The sequence below is a fragment of the Saccopteryx leptura genome, chromosome 10 (genome assembly GCF_036850995.1).
Source record: "Saccopteryx leptura isolate mSacLep1 chromosome 10, mSacLep1_pri_phased_curated, whole genome shotgun sequence".
In the NCBI taxonomy this organism is placed as follows: Eukaryota; Metazoa; Chordata; class Mammalia; order Chiroptera; family Emballonuridae; genus Saccopteryx; species Saccopteryx leptura.
In genome coordinates this window covers 59426641-59449963 of record NC_089512.1, presented here as the reverse complement: position 1 = coordinate 59449963, position 23323 = coordinate 59426641, and the positions used below count along the sequence as shown (strand labels likewise).

General features: G+C 43.9%; 1 protein-coding gene across 2 annotated transcripts in view; it reads right to left on the bottom strand.

Annotated features, from left to right (window-relative positions):
* Positions 1 to 23323, bottom strand: part of CACNA2D3 (calcium voltage-gated channel auxiliary subunit alpha2delta 3) — a 1028076-nt gene that overhangs the window by 169921 nt on the left and 834832 nt on the right. Inside the window, exons 23-28 of one of the 2 annotated variants that reach the window (XM_066350329.1) lie at positions 23131 to 23228; positions 20846 to 20939; positions 19250 to 19354; positions 17863 to 17958; positions 13059 to 13180; positions 9085 to 9165 (exon numbers count right to left, since the gene is read on the bottom strand). In XM_066350329.1, coding sequence (XP_066206426.1) covers positions 9085 to 9165; positions 13059 to 13180; positions 17863 to 17958; positions 19250 to 19354; positions 20846 to 20939; positions 23131 to 23228 — 596 coding nt within the window. The remainder of the gene's footprint in view (positions 1 to 9084; positions 9166 to 13058; positions 13181 to 17862; positions 17959 to 19249; positions 19355 to 20845; positions 20940 to 23130; positions 23229 to 23323) is intronic. The other variant, XM_066350330.1, reaches the window with a different exon arrangement.

Sequence of the window (23323 nt, the reverse complement as noted above, 5' to 3'; positions counted from 1 at the left end):
AAGCATGTGAGAGCATTTCCAATGTTCCACCAACATTGTGATGCTGATTACACTGTTCAGAGGTTTATAAACTAGAGTGAAGATTAAGTAAATCACTGTCTTGATTGACAATGAGAGCATATATATTTTAGAAAACTTAGGATCATAAATTGAGGTTTCTGTGTAACTACATAGACAAAAACATTAGGCATAACTGATGGATATTGTCTGAAACATGAAGCTCTGTCTTCAATATCTACTTAGGTAGCCTCTGAAAGCAGTGAACAAGTCAGTGGTTTATGTTTTTCTTTTCTTTTTTTATGGACTATGATATATTTTCATCTAAACCAGAGGTTGGCAAATGTTCTTTCTGTAAAGAGCCAGGTACTAAATATTTTTGGCTTTGTAGTTCACACAGTCTCTAGCCAACTGCCCAGCTCTGCCATTCCAGTGGGAAGATGTCTATGGACAATATAGGCATGACTTTATTTCAATAAGGTGTCATTTACTAAAACATCTGAAAGATACCTGACAAAGTACTTGTATCCAGACTATATGAAAAACTCTTACATCTCAATAATACAGTGACAAATAATGTAATTTAAACATAGGGAAAGGATCTGAATTCAATGAAGATATGCAAGTGGCCAAAAAGCATATGAAAAGATGCTCGACATAATTAGTCATCAGGCGAGTGCAAATAATGTCACACCCCAAAGAATGGCTAAAATAAAAAAGACAGACAATAGCCAGTGTTCACAAAAGGATGGAAAGACTGGACCTATCATACATTGCTGGTGGGATTGTAAAGTGGTACAACCACTTTGGAAAACAGCTTGGCAGTTCATCAAAATATGAAATGTAGAATTACCATGTGAGTCAACAATTCATTCCTAGGTCTTTACCCAAGACAAATGAAAACATATATACACTGAGCCTGGCCAGGCAGTGGCACAGTAAACAGAGTCTCAGACTGGGATGCAGAGGACTCAGGTTTGAAACCCTGAGGTTGCCAGCTTGAGCACAGGCTCATCTAGCTCGAGCGTGGGCTCACCAGCTTGAGCCCAAGGTTGTTGGCTTGAGCAAGGGGTCACTCGCTCTGCTGTAGCACCCAGACAAGGCACAAATGAGAAAGCAATCAATGAACAACAAAGGTGCCACAACGAATAATTGATGCTTCTCATCTCTCCCTTCCTGTCTGTCCCAGTCTATCTCTGTCACAAAAAAAAAAAAAAAAAAGAAAGAAAGAAAAGAAAAGGAAACACATATCCACTGAAAAACTTGTACAGGGATGTTCATATCAACATAATTAATAAGAATTAAAAAATGGGAACAATCCTGACATCCATCAACTGATAAATGGACAAGCAAAATTCAGTATATACATTCAATAGAATATCATTTGGCAATTTAAAAACAAAAAGTACTGACACATGCTACAACATGAATGGCTTACTGAAAACATTAAGCTAAGTGAACGAAGCAGATCACAGAAGGCCACAATATGTGATTCCATTTTTCTGCAGTATCCAGTATAGGCAAATCCATTGATACATAAAATTGAATGAATAAAGGCCCCCTGGGGCTGGGGTGGGAAGTGGGATATTAAGAGTGAGAGTGTCTGAGTATGGGTGGTTCTTTTGGGGATGTTGAAATAGTTCTAAAATTAGATCATGGTCATGGCTGTGTAACTTTGTTAGACACTAACACCCAATGAACTGTACACTTTAAATAAGTAAATCTTATAGTAACTGAAATATACCTCAATAAAACTATAAATAAACAAAACAAGGCAAAATAGGTGGCAGCTTAGATTTGATCTCATAAACTTTAGTTTGTCAACCTCTGTTTTAAGGCATATGTACACAAAAGAGTGAGTTTCAAAGCTTTACTATGAAATGTGTCAAGCTCTCTAATGCCATTCCCTACGCATGCTTCCCAGAGAACTGCAGACAGCAATCAGTACTGGCTCGTGAGTGGTGGTGGATGTAACTGTCATTCTTAACAATATAACAACACCAAAAATAATTTAGCAGATAACCATTATTGAGCACGCAATTATGAGCATTTACCAAATATTTTTATATGTATAAAAACTATATATATATATATATATATTAGTCATTTATATCTCTCAACAGGAACTAGAGCAGCCCCCTAAAGCCAGGCTGAATCTAAGTGTAAGAAATACTCCATTATTGATTAATAATGAAACAAATATCAATCTTTAAAACTAGGCTGTTAGAAATCCAAACAAAACACCAATCAATCTCACTTTACAAACTTGAAAACCCAGGCCCAGAACAAAAGGGGTCAATGGCCCTGTGCTCACCTCTAAATCCTTGGTTCACGTTGGCTTTAATGTTCAAATGTCAGCTTGACATAAAAAAGGGGTCTCAACTTGCCCATGTACAGCATACAAGCCAGGTATAAGGACCTTTTACCCTAAAATTTGGCTGCTGATTGTTGGGGGAGGATGTGTTGGGGCTTTGAGTCGGATTTACAACAGGACAGTGACTCTTGGGAGTGAGTGTTCTGAAGAGTCAGTGCAGAGGATCCAGTTTCTCAAAACTCTGGCTATTTCTATTCCTAGAGCAGTGATCCACTCTGTGCCCCTGCCACTGGCTACTGTGGACCGCAGAGCAGCTGATCTACCTGGCCAGCCTGCCTCAGATTCTGCTGCACACTGCAATATAGCGTTTTGGCAGCTGCATCACTCATCCACATCTATAAGGACTGCTATTGTCAGTCCTACTGGCTCAGACCTTTTGCCCCTGTATCACACCCATCTGTCAGCTTAAAAAACAAAAGCAAATGCCGAACACATAAAAAGCCTCATCTCATGGCTGACGTTTAGAGCAAAGATTTGCCTTGGGCTCCCCACCTACCCCAGTCATCTGCCAACCTGTCTATCAGTCCTGCTTTTAAAGCCTGCTAAAACCCCCACACCTTAGAGACTCATTTGTGTCTCAGAGTCCCTACCTGGAACACAGACACAACATGTATGAGGGATCTTGTTCAAGATCCTTGGGGAAGTCTGCTCCCTTCCCCAGGAATGCTCCTCCCACAGAACTTTGCATAAGGGCTGCATCTCATCATTCAGGACTCAGTTCATGTCACCTCTTTAGGGCACCTTCCTGTCGTCTAGAGATGTATCGTCTCCACCACACACCATATACAGGTATGTAGCAATATGAGCGTGCACTCTGTTGTCACTGCTGCCCACACTCCATCTCTTTATCCCAATCTATTTTCTGTAGGGTATTTACCATTTCTGGAAATCCCCCTTCTGTCCCCTCCTCCATTCATGCAATATTTGTCTATATCTCCCACACAAATGGAAGCTTTTCATCAGCAGCGCTTGGTCTTGCTCAGTGTTCTCAGGGAGTATTGCAGCATTTAGGTGTAACACTTCTCCATGGGGGCAGCTGTCACCCTAGTCTCTGGGGATGGGATGCTAATAGTGCCCTCTTATTGTATAACCAACAGTCTCCCCATGCCACTATAATCTGTGGGGTGCTTGCTCATAGCTGTGTTCCCAGCACTAGAGACACAGTAGGGGCTAGATGTGTATTTATTGACTGATTTAACTAAACAGTGAAGAAATGAAACAAGATCTTTCTGTAAATAAGCCTATCAAGGAAAGCATGAATATGGAAGCAGCAGGCATTGGAGTCTGCCTGGCAGTTGAAACAACATTTCTCAAGCACTCACCTATGACAATTTGCACAAGATAATGTTGTGGGGGCTCTCCTGTGCCTGGTAGAATGTTTAGCAGCATTCCTGACCTCTACCCACTAGATGCCAGTAGCATCCTTCTTAACCAGCTCTGACAATCAAAAATGTCTCTAGATATTGTCAAATGTCTACTGGGAAGGAAAACTGCCCCCAGGTTGGGAACCGCTGGTTTAAACAATAAGTATTCAAGACAAAGGACTCTCTTTGCTCATATCTAACAAAGTAGAGGTTTATCCACGTGGACTGCATACATGATTCTGATATACTAATTAACTCATATATAACAAATATATAAAATCCCACCAAAGACATGGTGTCAAGCTGAATGCTTACCTATATGTTTTGCCAATATTATTCATTTAGTTCTACTGCCGGACCCATGTAAAATAGCACAATTAGTTTAAATAACACATAGATGACAAAAGCTAATGGTCAATGATGTTAATCAATCTCTTTCTTAATTAGCTGGTTAAAATAGAATCTTTTATCCTATCATCAAGCATTTCTGTTTATCAACCTGCTTAGAATTATGCAAATGAGATCATATAACCTGCTTTTTCAAATTCTGCCCAATTAATGAATTACTGGATCAAATGAGGGATGTATTCCTTGCAAAGGAACAGATCATACCCCTCCCCACTTCTGCCTAATTTACTAAAAATCATTGAATTTTACATTTAAAACAGGTAAAATTTTGGCATGTAAATTATGCCTCAATAAATTTGTTTTTAATTTTTTTTAAAAACTAGCGAATGCCTCTAATGTCTATAATCTCTTTCTGCTGCTGAAGAAATTAGCCTTTCTAAGCATCATGTTTTATGCTTGGACCTCAGAAAAGACCTCTGCTAATGCAGAGGTAACTATTGAATTAACACAATTGCCATTAGGATGGGACATTAAACAGTTTTTTTATTCCTTAAAATATCCATGTTTGGTCGGTATCATATTACGATGGTGAGAACTGGTGTTTCAGCTGCACTATGCTTCCCTGCCTGGAGAGTAATTTCACAAGCTTAAAAACCTACATAGAGCAGGTGAAAATGATTCCCATTTTCCTTGCGTCATTTTTCCGGTCAGTGTTTTCAACCAATTTATCACATGTGCGCCCTTGTACTCAGCACTGTGAATAACAAGATGACCAGGACAGTCCTTACCTTTGCAGAGTTTAAAATTTATTTAAGAAATCAAATGGGAATGCTTTTTAGGAGACAGTTTAGATTTTGATATGTTGAAATTTATATTTTAAAGCAAATGTAAATAGTTTGGAATTTATTATCTATTATTTTAAAAACCCAGAAACCTGAACTTAGTAAGAATTGGAATTGGGTATTTTGTATTTGTCAGAGGGGAGGTCTAGGAGGAGAATAGGGGCATCCGGAGACAAACACTCCAAGAAGGGGAAGAAGCTCCCTGCACAGTTACACCGTCCAGCTTGGCCCAGTTCTCCCCACTATGCACTTCTTTTCTTTTCCAGGTCATTCCATTTGAGACTGGAGGAAGCAGAAGCCATGACTTTTAGACACGAGGGCCCAGTCTTTCCATTGAGAGTACAGTGGAGAATTAATGCCATTATCTTGGTAATTTATGGAGCTCAAGTCATAATACCTAAGGAAGGGCAGAACAGGTTTCTGCACATTCAATCCTATTTGTAGAGTTCCTATCAAGGACTGGTCCACTCTCCTTCAGACCCCATTGGGTGAAGCTGTGAATTACTTAAGATGAAAAGAACAAAGTCTTTGATCTCCAAAGACCTTCTAGATAACTGGGAAGCTTTTCAATTCACTTGCCCTGTGTATCATGGCTTAAAAAATAACTTATTTTGCAGTCTCCGGGGCAAGAAAATGTGTTATTTACAAGGCCTGGTTATTCATTTAAATCTAGAGTGTCCAGTTAAAGCAAGAGCTCAGTCTAACCAAGTGGTGGGGTTCAGTGGATAGAGACTTGAACTGGGACACAGGGGATCCAGGTTTGAAACCCCTAGGTTGCCAGCTTGAGCGTGGGCTCATCCAGTTTGAGTGCAGGCTCACCAGCTTGAGCACAGGGTTGCTGGCTTGAGCCCAAAGGTTGCTGAGTTGAGCCCAAGGTCACTGGCTTGAGTTCAAGATCGCTGGCTTGAGCAAGAGGTCACATGCTCTGCTATAGTCCCCTACCACCACCCGTCACGGCACATATGTGGAAGCTATCAATGAACAACTAAAATGCTGCAACAAAGAATTGATGCTTCTCATCTCTCTCCCTTCCTGCCTGTCTGTCCCTACCTCTCTCTCTCTCTTTCTCTCTCTCTGTCTCTCTTTCTGTCTCTGTCACACACACACATACACACACACACACACACGCACACACAAAAGCAAGAGGTCAGAAAATATTTATTGAATAAATGAGTGAATCAATAGACATTCTGCCAACGTGAAGATAAAAATGGGTTACCCCAGATCCTTATATTTTTAGACATTTTTATATTCAGGTACTTTCTTGTTTAGTTTCTCATTTTCTCCCCAAGTCAACCCACAGTAAGGTGAAAGAGGTAATGATCTCAATCTTATTTTAGACTGACCTTCAGAAACCCAAGACCACACATTTATCAAGTTATAGAGTGAGTGACAAATCCATGTGGACCTTATAGTCCAATCACAATAGAATAATAGATTAGGGGCCTGACCCACACATGGTTCTAGGGTTGGAAGGACTTGGTAGGTCAAGGAGAAAGTCCTACCACATCTCCGTTTGCAGTGGGAAAGCAATTAAAAAAATTCAGCAGACTAGTGGCAGCTGGAGCGTTGGCAAGTTCCTCAAGAGAAGGCCTGTAAGCCATGTCATAGGCCATGAAGATGGATGGGGCCCATTTAGGCACCCGGGGCTGACATATAAATGGAATCCTGCTCAGTTTGACTGCCCTTTCTTCAAAGATGTCATTGACAGATGAGTATCTAAATGTTTTTGTTTAAAAATGAAAACAAGAAAAAAAAAAGACTAAAACAAAACAAGAAACTCTTTCTACTCCAAACAGACACATGTAGCCAACGGACATGAGAATACCAGATCGGGCCTGGGAGTGCCCAGGCCTTTCAAAATAGTCCTTGATAATTATTTGCAAAATTGTATACCTTTCTTTTCAGATAAATTTCAATTTAACACAAGGATTTCACTGAAACCCCAAATTACTGCCAGTTGGCTATATCCCATCTGCTGTTGGAGGCACCCTGGTGGGGGGACAAGCCTGCTTACATATTCCGTGTACACCTGCCAAAACAAGGCTTCTTCCCCAATTAAAATGACCCTTTTTATTTTAGAGTGGTAAACAATGTCTACTTAATTTGAGGAAAATACATAGAAGAAAGTTACGGAGCCCAGTTGCACAGTGAGGTGACTGTGAGTCAGAGTCAGTGACACTGGGGGAGGTGCTGAAGAGGCCCCTCAGTGTTCGGAGACAGAAAAGTCCTCCTGAGGTCACTGCCTTCATGGTGCTGTGTCCGTGGCAGCCATCAAGATCAAACTGAGCAAATCTGTTTTGTCTTTTGCCTACCCAATCCACTATAAAAAGAAAGGTTAATAATCACCAGTTTTAAAAGTAAGAACTAAATAGAGTTCCTCAGATAACCTTGCTTCTTTATCTTGCTCTGTAATTATCTTTTGGAAAGGAGGACTGGCTGACAGTAACTGAATGGCAATAAACAAGAGGCTGTCTCTGCTATCCAGGCAAGGTGGGCCAAACCTGCTGTGGTCTCTGGCCAGCTGTCTGACTCAACAGTAGGCAGCAACCCCTTTGGAAAACTCATGTCCTTCTCCAGACTGAATGTTCAATACCCGGGTTGTGTCCATGTTTCACCTTTACTCAGCCAAATCGCCATTTACAAAATACAAGATATTTAAAAACATTTGGGCATCGTGTATGAATGTGGCCAAAGGTGGCTTGGATGGGCACAGTATCTCAGGGTCAACACAGAACGTCCTTCATGATGACTGGACGAGAAACCCAAGGAAAAGGTTTTAAAGAGAAATTTTAAACAGCAGGCAGGCAGCTGTGGTCAGAGCTGCACGGGGCCCGGCCGCAGGGAGACAACGTGCCCGCAGAGCGAGCTTCGGGGTCAGCCCGGGGGTACACATGCCTGACTGCCTTTACGCACAAGTAAATTCTGTTGAGTCAAAATAACGATCCTGTGCAGAGGGCCTCAAGGAACATGAGACCCCAAGTGACAAAAGTTTAAGACAGCAGCCGTGACTCCTCAGAGTCCTTATCTCCTGGCTGATTAGTTACAGGTCTGCCTAGTTCAAGATGAGCTACAGGTCAGACACATAAGGCTGTCTTCCTAGCCATATCAACTGACCCTTAAATAACCAGGGCAACTGTCCCCAAATCTTTCAATATCTGTGAATATTATAATTATGATGTATAGGCTATGGCAGAGATAAAGTGGTCAAGAAAACCCAGTGATTCCCAGCCAAAGAACGACCACTTCAAACAGGTCTGCTCTAGTACACTCCTTCCCACAAACACGTGAGACAACGCAGAAGTTGATGTTCAAAGTCACCCTCCAGCACCCCATGTTGGGGGGCACTACTCTACAATGAAATGACTCCCTTCGGTAAATCTAGCTAATGTCAGGATGGTGCTTGGAAGGTCTCATCCAACGAATAACTGATGGATTCCACAATTATTTATCAGAAAGAGAGGAAGTTCCAGACGTGCTTTTAAGCTCCCTTTTTCTCAACAGCTGTCCTCTGAGAAGGGCTTGTGGCAGTTTCTGGCCCTTCAGGCCAAACACCGCCAGGGAAAGCCCCAGTTAGCCACAGACGTTTACTGACACTGAGAGGGAGAGAGATGGGAAAAGCCAGAAACAGGTCTTTTTTTTTTTTTTTTTCCAATTCAAGACTCTCAATCCTAAAATGTTTTGGCTTTCTCAAATTCGGCACCTGCAGATATATTTAACTTTAATTCCTCAGGGGAATTAGGGTGATGAAAATCTTAGGCTCACTGGAGAAGGGCACATGTCAGCTTGTGTTCGCCTAAAACAAACCCACAATCTCCTGTGTGCCCCCTGTGATCCTAACAACGGGGAGTGCGAGGGCTGGCGGTCCCTTCACATGAGCATGCTCCTGACGGCCCGGAACGTCACCTCTGCACAGCCCAGCAATTTCTTGCTGGCTCGGAGTTTAAGGATAACCGTTCCGGGAAAGATTTCTGTTTTCACATCAAATACAACCAGCTGTTGAGCCTTGGATCAGAGGAGATGACACCAAACTGAAAAGGGAAAAATTTAAAATTTTTTTCCTTTGAAAACCAGTTTCTGGTACACAGAAGTAACTGACTGGCAAGATACATGGATGCCTTGCTCGTTTTATATACATCGATTGAAATCCACGGTTTACCTGCCACCACAGGCGACTTCCGTTCATCCAGGAGCTGGATGGAGGTACTCGCTGTCACCACATTGCTTTTGTTGACTGTCCCTGTGAGAAGAAAACCCCAAAGGGAGATAGTTAGAGTGCACACGCTAAGGGAGTAATCTATTGGCTCACAGTCACCAATGCTGCAGATGGTGCTGGCGCCCGCTTGCCACACCCAGAGGGGCCTGCTCCCTCCACACTGCGGGGGGCCAGTCGTCCCCACGGAAGGAGTCAGTGCACCAAGCCACCAATGCTGCAGATGGTGCTGGCGCCCGCTTGCCACACCCGGAGCTGCCTGCTCCCTCCACACTGCTGGGGAGCTGGTCGTCCCCACAGAAGGAGTCAGTGCACCAAGCCACCAATGCTGCAGATGGTGCTGGCGCCCGCTTGCCACACCCAGAGGGGCCGGCTCCCTCCACACTGCGGGGGGCCAGTCGTCCCCACGGAAGGAGTCAGTGCACCAAGCCACCAATGCTGCAGATGGTGCTGGCGCCCGCTTGCCACACCCGGAGCTGCCTGCTCCCTCCACACGGCTGGGGAGCCAGTCGTCCCCACGGAAGGAGTCAGTGCACCAAGTCATGACCGCCGACACTGGGGAACATGCAGCCGCTCCCATCAAAGTTATTGACCACCATGGAGGGAGCACATTTTTCTCTAATTTGTGGTTACTAATTGCAGTGTTTACTTGTGTCAGTAATCATATTTATACTGCCTTTCTAAATATAGCCATGGAGAACTGCATGAGAAAAAGTTTTGAAATTATTTTACAAGGAGTTGAGAACTTTCGGTCAGATTTGTTGGTGAAACTTGACTGATTTATACAATTCTAATGTTAAGTCCAGTTTTTTTTTCTTCAAAACCCATTCTAAGTGGGAATGGAGCTGGAATGTATCCTTACTACAAACTCTTCTTAATGTGGTAACAATAAGGCATGATTATTAAGAGATTTTCAATTGCTAACAATGGTTCCAATACCCATGAATTAAAAGATGCTGAACACAAATTCCTAGCCAGTTTCCGCCTCATAAAAGATGTTCAGTGAATGTGAGTTAAATGGAATCAATTGAATTGAGAAGCAGGGAGAAAGCAGGCCTGAATTTGAATACCCTTATGACCAAAACAATTAAGAATTTCTCCTGGCCCAAGTCTAAGCAGTAATGAAAACCAGCTTCTTTTCCATTGTGTACAGGTATCCAGCACACAGTCAAAAGAGAGAGAGAGAGAGAAAGAGAGAGAGCTCCACTAGAGCACAGTGATTTTTAACATTTTCCCCTGAATCTAAAGGGGCCATGGAATCTCCTAAGATATTATGTCATCCATAGCTTTACCATGAAAAAGGTAAATTCCTTTTCATTATATGATCTCATTGAATGTTAAATGAAAATTCCACTTGCCAAAGCCAATTAGACAACAGCCTTAATTAATCAGAATTCTTTTCCCCAGACATAATTCTTTGTAGGAAAAATGGTGAAAAATAACAAAGCACACTGAAACAAGACGCTATCGCACACGCACGCGTGTGCACACACAGCACTTTGGAGGATGCTCCGTCACAGCTCCTCTCTGTCCAGTTTCTGGCAAAAGCTACTCTGTCACAGAGAATGACTTAGTGATTCCAGTCCAGATCTATTAAGCTAAGTTCTATTTTTTTTTCTTTAGAGGACAAGGGGGAAAAAAAAGGTATCATGAGATTACAATGATAAAAAAAAACGACATTATTGTAGGTTTGCAGTAGAATGAGAAGGTCCATGGTTGATATTTTCAGCAATAAAGTATGACACTGATAACAAAAAGAAAGATCCCTGGTCATCTGGAAATTTATGCTTGAGAACACACATGCATATCAGCGTGGGTGCACACAGCCTATTGGCAAAGGAGCACTGGCTCTAAGAATCTTAGTTCAGATGAAACCTAATTAATATTCTTGTTGAAAATCCCACTGAAAAAGGGAATTTTCTACAATAACATTTTGCCTTTTCTGAAATATCTTTTTTAATGAGGGACCTTTTTTAGTGAGTCCATTCAACTAATTATTAGACAACTCTTGTCAACATGTCTTACTGCAGATTTCAAAAGAACTTTTTCTGAAGGTGTTTTCATTCACGACAAGAAAGAGGCTTTGACACTAAGCATCAGAGAGCCTACACTAGGGTTGACTTAGGTATGCTTGTATGAGGTTAATACAAAGGGCCCTGATGGAAAACATAAGCACTGACTTAACTGTCCAAAGCAATCCAAGGTCACGGAGCTGGGTCTTACTCATTTCTGACGTGTCTACGATGCACAGAGCCTCATACAGAATGAGCACCACCAATACTGGACACATGAGACAAGAAAAAGCCAAGGACAGTTGGAAAGCATTTCTAGTTTGGCTTGCTTTTAAAACTGGTTGAAATAAGACAGTGTGCAGTTCTTTTTTGAAGGGGCAGGAGTGACTTTATTTTATAATATCATACAATCTCAGGACTGGGAAAATCATTGGCTACATGCCATCCCTTCGTTGGTCACTGCAGCCATCTGTCAGGAGAGCACAAGGCTGGACAAATCTTAATCCTTATTCCTACATCTTAATTTTTTTAAATTTAATATCTTGGGGTGACACTGGTTCACAAAACTACAGTTTTCAAGTGTACAACTCAATAAAAGATCATCTGCACCCTGAATCATGTGCCCGTCTTCCAAAGCAAGGTCTCTTTCCGTCCCCGTTTCTCAACCCCCTTAGTCCACCTCCACCTCCCCCTGCCCCCTTTCCCTCTGGCTGTCACCACCCTGTTGTCTGTGTCTGTGTGTTATACACATACATGAGTTTTTGCTTAATCCCTTCACTTTCTTTCATCCAGTTCCCCAATCTCCCACCCCTCTGACAGCTGTCTGTCTGCCCCAAGTGTCCATGTCTCTATTTCTGTTTTTTTTTTTCATCATGTTATTTTGTTCATTAGAGTCCACATATAAATTAAATCATATGGTACTTGTCTTTGTCTGGCTGGCTTATTTCACTTAGCATAATGATCTCCAGGTCCACCCATGCTGTCACAAAAGGTAAAATTTCTCTTTTTACTTCTTTTTTATGGCTGAGTAGTATTCCACTGTATAAATGTACCACAGCTTTTTTATCCACTTCACTGATGGGCACTGGGGCTGTCTCCAGATCTTGGCTATTGTAAATAATGCTGCAACGAACATAGGGGTGCATATATTCTTTTGAATCAGTGTTTCAGGATTCTTAGCATATATACAGCACTCAGAAATGGGATCATTATGTCAAAAGCCAGTTCCATTTTAAATTTTTTGAGAAAATTACATACTGCTTTTTGCAGCGGCTGCACCAGTCTGCATCCCCACCAACAGTGCACTAGGGTTCCCTTTTCTGCACATCCTCGCCAGCACTTGTTATTTGTTGATTTATTGATAATAGCCATTCTGACAGGCATGAGGTGATATCTCATGGTGGTTCTAATTTGCATTTCTCTAATGATTAATGACATTGAGCTCTTTTTCTTATGTCTATTGGCCATCTGCATGTCCTCTTTGGAGAAGGATTTAAATCAGTCCAGTTCTGCTGGGGAATTGTGGGCCTCCAAAATGATGTGACTTGTGGAAGGTTTTGGCAAGGATGTTATGCCTGCCTGAACTTTCTCTAAGTAGGGCCATGATAACATTAAAAAAATACATATACTGACAAGTTTGTATTGAAATTCCACATGGTACAAAATAACAGTCCTGCTTTTAAAATGCTCTTTGAAAAATTTGGTTAAGGAAAAAAGAGCTTCATTTTATTTGGGGTTGTTGCAGTTATAGGACAAGTCACTGGTCAGTGCTGGGCTGACACTCAGCATTGCTGCCCGAGGCTGACTGTGGCTCCCCCTCAGCCCTCAGGCAGATGCCCCGCACTCTGCAGGCAACGTCCAGCCACAGGGCCTGACAGACAGAGCCCTGCCGCCGGCGAGGACACCCACCTGTGCTGAAGGGGATGGAGTAGACGAAGCTCCCTGGAATCTGCTCGGCGGCTCTTCGGTACCAGAGAGGGAAATGGTCTGCATTGAAAATGTTCTCCTTGTCCCCGGCTTTCAGGAAGTCCCTTGAAATGGAAAGGAAAAAGAAGAGTATGGTGTCACTCAGCAAGGAGAAGTCGACGTGCCTGCATCCCAACAGCCCCTGTCGGACAAAATGGTGCTTGCATCAGAGCCCAGCCTGCCGTTCTCCGAGGGCCTCTGTAACCCTGTGTGCCCAGTTGGTTAAGACATGTCTTGCAGAGCCCTGGCAGCCAGAATCCCAGTGGGTGAACTGATTTTCCCCAGTCATCTAGTGAACTAATTAACTTAGCATCAGAAGCAAGCAGGCAGAGCCTCCAGCAATCATATCAGAAAGCTCTGTCCTGCCTTAAAATCCGCCATACGGACAGACACCCTTGGGAGGAGTAACTTCTTAAGTATGTAGATCTTACTCTTCTTAGGAAAAGTATAAAGGAGGTAAAATGGGGCCATGTGGGCATCTTTGCTCCCCTCCTTCATCCCCTCCCTACTCTCCAAAAGGGACTGCTCCCCTCTGTCAGTCCCTCACTGCCCCCCCCCCACAGGAATCTCTCTGGAAGGCTCTGTGCACTCTCCTCCCCATCTTTTCTTGTCAATGCCACATTCACTCCAAGGTGGACCTCACATACCACCTACACACAAACCCACAGACACCTGCATGCTCTGACCCCACGCTGAGGCCCCCAGCCTCAGCCCCTCTCACTGTCTCCTCTTCCCACGGCTTTATCAGCACAGTTCCCATGCCTCCATCCCAAGCCTCCCACGATCTGCGAGGAGAGGAGCTTTTGTTCACGTTTTTGCATCCGTTCTCAGCCCTGAGCAGACCAAAGTTCCAGCGAGTGTGTGCTGCTTGACTTAACCCCAGAATCACGTTTACTTTCCAACACCTGAGTGCCTTGTCTAGCTAACAAGATACAACTCAGGGGTGGAGATGACTGTCTGGTTGGCCCACACTTTGCACAGAGCTTCAGGTGGGAGACCAATCAGGGGACAATGTATATGCAGGGGAAAGGTCACTAGCCGAACTGGAAACGGCACCATTTTCAACGTAGCAGTTTGCCGCATAGAGTTGGATCCTATAGAGCAATGATTTTCACCTTTCTCATCTCACAGCACACAAAAACTAATTACTAAAATTCCCGCAGCACACCAAAAAATATATTTTTTCCTAATATGACAAAAAAAAACCCATAACATTTTCTCTTGTGTCTCTTCTGTTTAGTTGGGAGACGCTTGTAACCACATGGAGGAAGGTGCCCTTGTCATGCAGGTATAAGAGTGGGTCCTGCCCTGGCCAGTTGGCTCAGCGGTAGAGCGTCGGCCTAGCGTGCGGAGGACCCGGGTTCGATTCCCGGCCAGGGCACATAGGAGAAGCGCCCATTTGCTTCTCCACCCCTCCGCCGCGCTTTCCTCTCTGTCTCTCTCTTCCCCTCCCGCAGCCAAGGCTCCATTGGAGCAAAGATGGCCCGGGCGCTGGGCATGGCTCTGTGGCCTCTGCCTCAGGCGCTAGAGTGGCTCTGGTCGCAATATGGCGACGCCCAGGATGGGCAGAGCATCGCCCCCTGGGGGGCAGAGCACCGCCCCTGGTGGGCGTGCCGGGTGGATCCCGGTCGGGCGCATGCGGGAGTCTGTCTGACTGTCTCTCCCTGTTTCCAGCTTCAGAAAAATGAAAAAAAAAAAAAAAAAATGAAAAAAAAAAAAAAAAAAGAGTGGGTCCTTCTGCAATCACGGTAGGTGGGATAACAGTTGGGTTAGAAGGTGTGAGGTGGCCCTCACTTGGACTGAGGAAGACATTCGAGCTTTAGGGGTGGGGTGTGATATAGGTCTGGAACTCTGCACATCTGGGTGGCTAGTGTTTTCAGGGGTAGCAAGCAGGAGCCCACAGTTTTGTGGTGTGAATGTGAGAGAGTCTGGTTACCAGGAACCCTGGGGGTCACTGGCAATGACCAATGAGTGACTCAGAGGAAGCAGGAAGGAAGGACCCAATTTCATAGAACCTCTAAAAATGTTCTTCAGGGCTGTTGGTGCTGTGTGAGACAGGTCAAAATTTTAGGCAGAGCTGAATGACCTCGAGTGAGTTCCTTGGGTCAGTTACTGAGTCTCTGAACCCTGTATCCTCATCTACAGAATGATAATAATATTATTACATGTACTAAGACCCATCAGAACTATGTAGCCCTGTGCCTGACCAGGTGGTGGCACAGTGGATAAAGCACTGGATGGGGATGCAGAGGACCCAGGTTTGAAACCCGGAGGTAGCTGGCTTGAGTGCGGGCTCATCTGGTTTGAGTACAGCTCATCAGCTTGAGCCCAAGGTCACTGACTTGAGCAAGGGGTCACTCAGTCTGCTGTAACCCCCCAGTCAAGGCACATATGAGAAAGCAATGAACAACTAAGGTGCCGCAATGAAGAACTGATGCTTCTCATCTCTCTCCATTCCTATCTGTCTGTCCCTATCTGTCCCTCTCTCTCTCTCTCTCTGTCTCTGTCACAAAAAAGAAAAAAGATTTATATAGCCCTGTTCGGGAGAAGGCTAAGTAAACCAAAGAGGGCTCCAAAAAATAGTTGGGGTTCTGAAAGCCCAGGAGTTTCTTTCATTCTTTGTGATTTGAATGGAAGCTATAAAGAGCTCATCTCTAAACGTTAGGGCTTTGAGGGATCAAGAGCAGTAACTGTGCCACAGAGGTCGGAGGTCCCCATCACCAATGTTGTGTGTGCTACCTGAGGTCCAAGAGGCCACATTCAGAACAGACTGTTAATATTAGGGATGATGACAGGTTACAGAGCCCATGAACTATAGCTGAAATATTTCCAAAAGCAGGTGGTGAGAATAGGAGATGGAATCCCAGTACAAGTTAGTTCTGAGATAAGAACTTTGTATTATTTAGTACTGTCCCCAAAACTTTGACCTCTTCCTTGTATGTCTTCTTTAAGAAAAATATTCTAAAAGCTTTCTAGTCCTGGGTAATAGAGTCTATTCAGTTAATTGGGTTTCAATGGATACCATTTGATTAGAGGGAGTAGGCAGGTCTAAGACCCTAAGACAATAGAACTCAAGGTGTCTGTGTATGAATCGATAATCTATGTTTCTTGAAGACCAGTGAATTATTTAATCCATCTAGATATCTAATGAGTGCCCACTCTGAGCACTGCAATATCACAGAAAAGAGAACTCATAATTGTAGGTATTTCTATCTTCCCCAAGCAGTTTTATATCTATAACTTTTTGGTCCCCACAAGAAGTCAGGGAGATCATCACCCCCATTTTTCAGATGCACAGAGTGAAGGCAATAAGTGAGGCAAGCCAGCTGCGCATCCCAGCAGCTCTGAGTGCCATGTGCTCGTCCTTCACCTGCCATGAGAACACAGATAAGGTGCGCAAGCTTCAACCAGCAAGGTGCGCGTTCTGTGGTTATCTTCCTGTTTGTTTTAATCCCAAAACAGAAGAAGCCTCCCTTTTGGAACATTAGACAACCTATCCCTACATCCTCCCTGTGCCTGTCTGGATCCTACAGGGACAAGGCGATGAGCATCTTGACACTTCTGTTTCTTCTTAGGAACCTGCCCTCAGGAAAAATAACTGTTCAAGAAGAAAGGGTGAAAGAGGGCTTGAACAACGATTAAATCACAACCATAGTCAACTTCCTAAATGACATATTTGAGATGGTGAGAAAGAGAGTTTAAGAATAGGAATGAAAAGCAAGTCCACAAAACACCTAAAAATCTATTGAGCTGCCACAGACCAGGCTTGATTTTATGAGGTCATCTGGTTGTGTCAGGCCCTGACTCACAGAGGCAGGGCACTGCTGACCTGGGTGTGATGGGAGGGCCTCTCTGTGGTTGTCCCCCACCAGGCCCCCCAGGAAGCAGGGTGTGTGAGGTCCTCCTGTGACCTCTGAACTCCCACACATACACTTCTCAAACTTTTCAGCCTCAGCCTCCATTTGTCCCTGGCCTAATAAGGTCTCTTGCTTCAGACGAAAGGAATTGAGAAAACTTATTAAGAGGCTCAGAAAAGACTTCTTAGGTTCACACCAGCTCTGGACAAACACCTACATAAGGGGTTCAGGCCGTGTGTCTCTCTGAAGACACAGGGACTGAGCGTGGTTCCAGGACATCCGGGTCCTAGATCTGGCGGTGCTCTACACACTGTCCATCTGGGTCTCTTTGGAAGCACAAGGAAACACTGTGCAACTGAGTGACACCAGACGGCCCATGCTGGGTGGGGCCCTCAGGCCCTCAGGCAGGGTGCAGAGGCACAGAGGTTTATCAAAACGCACACAAACAAACAAGAGAAGTGAAACACTGATTCCTGGGACAGGCAGGGATTCCTCAGCAGAGCTGCACAACAGCTGAACTCCCTGAAGCCATTCATCAGGGATCGAGTCATCCTCCCTCTGGCTGCCCACCCCACCCCAGCCCCACCCCCGCCCCAGCAGCCGCACCATCTCCAGGGCTCTGCAATGACTCACCAGGGAGGGAGAGGACTCCAGGACGGTGGACAGAAGCCAAGCAGCCTAAAGAACAAAGGGTTGTGGAAGGGCCAACGGGCAGGTGAACACACACGCCGGGGCCCCCATGGTAGAACAGAGAGGAAAAATGTCAACAGGCCGGGGGTGGCCTGAATTTTGTTTCTACCAGTGGTGGAATCAAGAAATGAAATAAGCTTCCCTTTGAACATCCCGTCTCAGGATCTCCCGGGGCCCCACAGAGGATCCCTCTTTCTTACTGATTGGTGAGCTGCTCAGCCCCGACAAACAGGTTGATTCTCGAGAGGCCGGTGCGGGTGCCGAGGAAGGCGACCTCCACGCCCTTGTCAGAGTTCCTGAAACAGAGCAGCGGGTGTCAGGGGGCTTCTTCCAGACAGTAAGCACATAATGGCTTTCGCATTTAAGATTCATGGAATCTTTTGAAAAACAAAATGTAAAAAGAAATTATAGAAACATGCTCACACACCAAGCACAGAATGCAAACTCTTTCCACTTATAAAAGTTTTCACCCTGATTCTGGCAAGAAAATCTAAGAACTTCCTGACAGCAAAGGCATCGTGAGGAAGTGCACCCCCAAAGGAAATGAGCACACCTTTCTCTGCAGTTTCTGGGTGCATGTTCAGAGGGAGCAGGCTGAGAATGGGGACAGCTGTAAGGAGAGGAACATATCCTGAAAGTGAGCTTTTTGCATTGAAGCTACAAAGTCTATTTCAGGTCCTGAGACCATTTGTGGAATCTGTCATTAGTGAAACTAACCAACTGAGCCATGGAATCAAATTTGCAGCATCCCACAGCCTGGAAATGTCTAGGACTTGAACTTAAAGCCATTTGGGGGCACTAACTTGTAACTTCCACCAGAGCACAGGCCTTATCCTCGCCACCAACTCCAAAGAAACGCGTAAAGAAGTGGCTTCTTCACCTAGCCTGCAGACGCCATTCATAGGAACCCAAAGTGTAGCCTTAACAAGAAAAGTCATTTGAAAATTCACTGAAGAGCTTTTTCAACTTTTGAGGTGATTTTTAGGTTTGAATGTATTCTTTAGGATTAAGCAATGCATACGTCTTTTTTTAAAAAAATCAAATGGTTTTCTCAACAAATACATCATTTTGTTTCTAATAAAAGTATGAAGAGAATACTGATTACGGAGTTTGCTTCCCTGCCCGAGATGCTAGTAACGGTTTGATCTGAAGCATTATCCATGTCATCTGCAACATAAGATCATTTGGTTAACTTTGATGGTAGTCAAAGTGGTCACTGCTACCTGTAAGTAGTTAAGGGGTGAACAAAAGCCAAGACCATGCATTTGTTTCTGTTCCTAGCCAATACCGAATCGGAAAGACAGTCCACAGGATCAGGAACAGATGTGGACTACAAAACAAGCTACCATTTTGGAAATCTTTAGCATGTGCTCCCGCATGAGTCAGCAATCTTTGCACAATTTCATGAAAGCCTAAAAGGAACATTTCCACATTCACTAGAGAAGGCAATCACAGGAAAGGCTTTGACTCTTTCCCAACATCCCAGCAGATAAGATCCACATATGTAAGCATTCCAAAACCACACCAAATCTAATGAAAATGGTAGTCTCTCTTTGGGACATCAGGCTCATGCATGAAATGGCCTACCTCATGTCTCTCACTGGAAGACTTATAGTCATTTTGATCTTAAAATATCTAGAAAAGAACTTTGGCCAAGTCCAGCCCCAAACCTGTTCTGCATTGCTTCCCATCCTAGGAAATATTACCAAGTTATTCATGTCATAAACCTGGGAATGGTCCTTGACAGTTCAGCTGCCCTCTTCTCACACAACAAACCCACCATCAAGTCCTGAGGGTCTTATGTCTGAAGCATGCCACATGAGCATCTCTCCTCTCTGTGCCCACTGCCACTGCCGTGTCCAAGTGGCAAATTCCTGGGAATGCAGTAGGAGCCACTACTATTATTCTTATCCCATTACAATCCATTCTCTACATAGCGGTAGAAGGATCTTTAAAAATACAAATTTAATCATGTCTTCTTAAAACCTTAAAATGTCCTTCTTAAAACCCTTCAATGATTTTCCAATACTCTGAGTATAAAGTCCAAAAATTTTTAACTTGACTCCCAAGGTCCTGAACCACCTGTCCCCTCTGTAGCTTCTTCTCCTAATATGTTCCAATCTACCCTCTGCTGGCCTTTTAAAAATTCTCATGTGTCAAATACTTTCTTACCTCAGGGCCTTTGCACATGCTGTTCTAATTCCTTGTCGTGCTCCCCAACCCTTGAAATAGTGCCTGCTCAGAAAAGCCTTCCCTGTCTTCCAACTCTACTCTGGGTCTTGTTACATACAATCTATATGTCTTTCTTTGTCCTTCAACACAGTTGTAACAATTCTTAATAACATGGCACACTGCATATGGCAGGTACCATGATGGCAATAAGGACCATGTTTAACTGAGTTACCTCAACACCTAGCCCCATCTCTGCCACATAACAATCATGTAAACAATATTTAGTGAATGAATGAATGAATGGAAAACAAGAGCAGAATGAATAACAGACAGGACAGAAGAGATTATACAGAAGGAAAGATAAAAGGAAATAGGAAAGAGGACTGAATAACATATGACGTGAAGTCATCAGAAAGAGAAATGCCTTTTCTTACAATTTTTAATATTTAACAGCCCACTTAAAATAGTAGTAAAAAATAAATAAATAATATAATACTAATAAGCTGCTGCAGTTCTTGCCCTCGCCTTTGACAACAGCTACCCTGGCCCACCCCACCCCCAACATCCTCCACTTTGGAAATGAAACCGCAGGGTTACATCTGACACCCTAATGAAACAGAGCTCTCACTTCCCCAGCCCACTCACAGGCTAACCTGGCCCGGGGCCCAAGTTCCCCAGACTGTGAAGTAGAGGCAGCCATGGTAGGGCAGGAAGCTAAATGCTCCTTCCGCCCCCCCACACCCCACACCCCTTCTTCGAAGTGTCACCCTACCTCAGCATACCAAATTTCATGTAATGTTAAAACTCAAACAAATTATATGTCAAACCCAGTAGCTTGCCATCCAAGCCCCAGCCGCTAATCTGCTCTAGCTCTTGTGGTTTGGAGCTTTGGGGAAAATTAAAGAACTTTAACACCAGGCTCCTAAAACAGTTTAGTTCTTAAACTATAACCATATTTTGGACTGTTTGTGGGGAAATGGCCATGAAAGGGGGACACGTGCAACCACTTACTCAGATTTGTTGAGGGCAAGGCTGGTCCAATAAGCTTCAATGGGAGCACTCACCACGGCATCGAAAAGGACTTCCTGTATCAGTTCTTTGTCACCTGTTGGGAGGGACAGACTCAAGAAGATGGCTTTGGCCAGGCCCCACAGAGGGGCAGGAGAGGCACTCACCAGCTCACTCCTCAGTATCTGTGGCTGCCCCTCAACAACGTGTAAAGCAACACGTTGTAAACGTGTGAAAAGCAATACTCGAACCTCCCATCAGCCGAAAAACTGAAAGTCTGCCACCCGATACAACAGCAGTCCACGTGCCCCAGGCATGTGGACGAGTGATAGTGAGTGAAGAGTCTTGGGCATCTCACACCTCTGTGTTCTGCCCTTTCTCCCCGTCTTGTAGCCCATGCCATAGACCTCCCTGCTCTGGGATTTGGAGACCAGAAGGCAGCAGTCCTGGGAAAGATTGCCCGTCTTACCCATGTCTGACTCCTGTCAAAACCTGTGACTCTTTAGGGCCCTGATATCAGTCAGTTGTATAAGGGGAAGGGGTATGATAACCTTATAACTCTTGGGACTCTTTATTTTGTGATTCCTTCCATTAAAAAAAAATTTTTTTTTTCATTTTAGAGAGAGAATTAAGTCCCCATGCAAAGGAACTCTTAGCAGAACTCTGAAGAAGAGGCTAAGGACTCAGGGAATGTCACGAGTCTGGCAGAGGCTCCAATCACCCCCAACAGGGCCAACTAACTATCACAAACAGCAAGTCAGTCTCACCTCGGCTGGGGCAACAAACACGATGGAACTTTGTTACAAAAGTAAAAAATGAAAACAACTCATCACCAAAAAAAAAAAGAAAAGGATAAGGTGAGTAATAGTCTGGTCTTAGAATACTATATAGTAATTCAAACAAATCAACTACAGGTAAATTATCAACACAAATACATCTCAAGATTATAACAAGTGACAACATATGTTGTAGAATAATACACATAAATTATACCAAACATAATATATATACCATATGTAAATTTTATAGAAAATATATATAGAAAATATAGTTTAATATATAAAATTATGTTACATATTTTTAATGCACACCAACATACAGGGCAGGGCAAAAGTAAGTTTACAGTTGTTTGTACGTGAAACACAGTTTATTCTTGTGTTATTATTTATTAATTATTATATTATTTTCTACACAAACAACTGTAACCCTGCTTTGCCTAACCTTGCTATAGTAATCATATAAAATGTATGGGGAAGATCAATACAGGATGGTGACTCTCCCTGGGTGGGAACTAGGACAGGGCAGGGACTTTCAGCAACTTTACTATTATCTGGAATGTTTCATTCCTAAAAAATGTGTGCGACGAAAGTATGGCAAAATATTAAGACAAGAAAGCTGGATCGTAAACAAATGGTTTTTAAATATAATGTCTGTATTTTAAAAAATATGTCATTAAAATGTCAAAGTTAATAAAAAATTGGGCTATTATGTCCATCCGATTTTTTTCTCTATCATGGCATATCCTGAAAAGTTAAATCCATCCCATGCAGAAGTGGTTCAGGGGCTGGGTAACCTCTGTACACCTCACAGGGCTGCTGTGGCTATTCCCCAAGATAACATGTGGAAAGAACATGTCATATCACTGAGTGATCCCTGGTAGGGGCAGGCGCCATGCTTATTTTTGGTGATTCTCCCTCTGCCCCATTTTGAGCTACTACAACTCATGTGTGTTAGTTCAAGGTGTGGTCTTGCACCTGGCGGGCACCAGGCCGGCTGCTGCTCTCGCCACCCCTCCCTCTGCACAAGTCACCTGCCGTCTCAGAGTCGCTGGGCTCCTTCAGAAGGCACCTGGTGGGAGGAGAGGAGCAGACCATCCCCCACAAGAGGCAACATGCCTCAGTGGCAGTCTTCCCCTGGAGAGAACCAGGAGGCCTAGTTTGTGGCCCTGAGTGAGTTTCCAGCCCTGGCTCATTACTTATAAAAGAAGGCAGCTGGATGAGGAGACATACACAGTCCTTTCCCAGCTGTAACATTTTCATCCCATTCAGGTATTTGACTTGATGGTTTGGTAGGGGGACATATCCCATGGGAAGGGTTCTTTCGGGTGTGGCTTTCTATAACTCACATTATTTCTCTCGTTCCTACAGGAAGCAGACACCTGGCTGGATTTAATGGGACTGATAGTCTGTGCCAAAGCAAAGCTTCCCTGGGAAACCGAAGCGAACTATGGTGTCAAGTTCACACCCCACCACCACATGCAAACACAAACGCATTTGAAGTGCACTCACATTGGAGCAGAGGTTCTTTGCCTTTGAGGTAAAGCTTAATAGCCTCTAACTGAGACAGATGACGGTGTTCTGGGTGGAGGTCAGTGTTGCAGTAGGACCTACGAACAGGACACAAAACAAAAGCGTGTAAATATTTACAGCTTTTCCTTCCGTTGCCTTTGAACCAGGGGACTGGGCAAGAGAGTAGAGACAA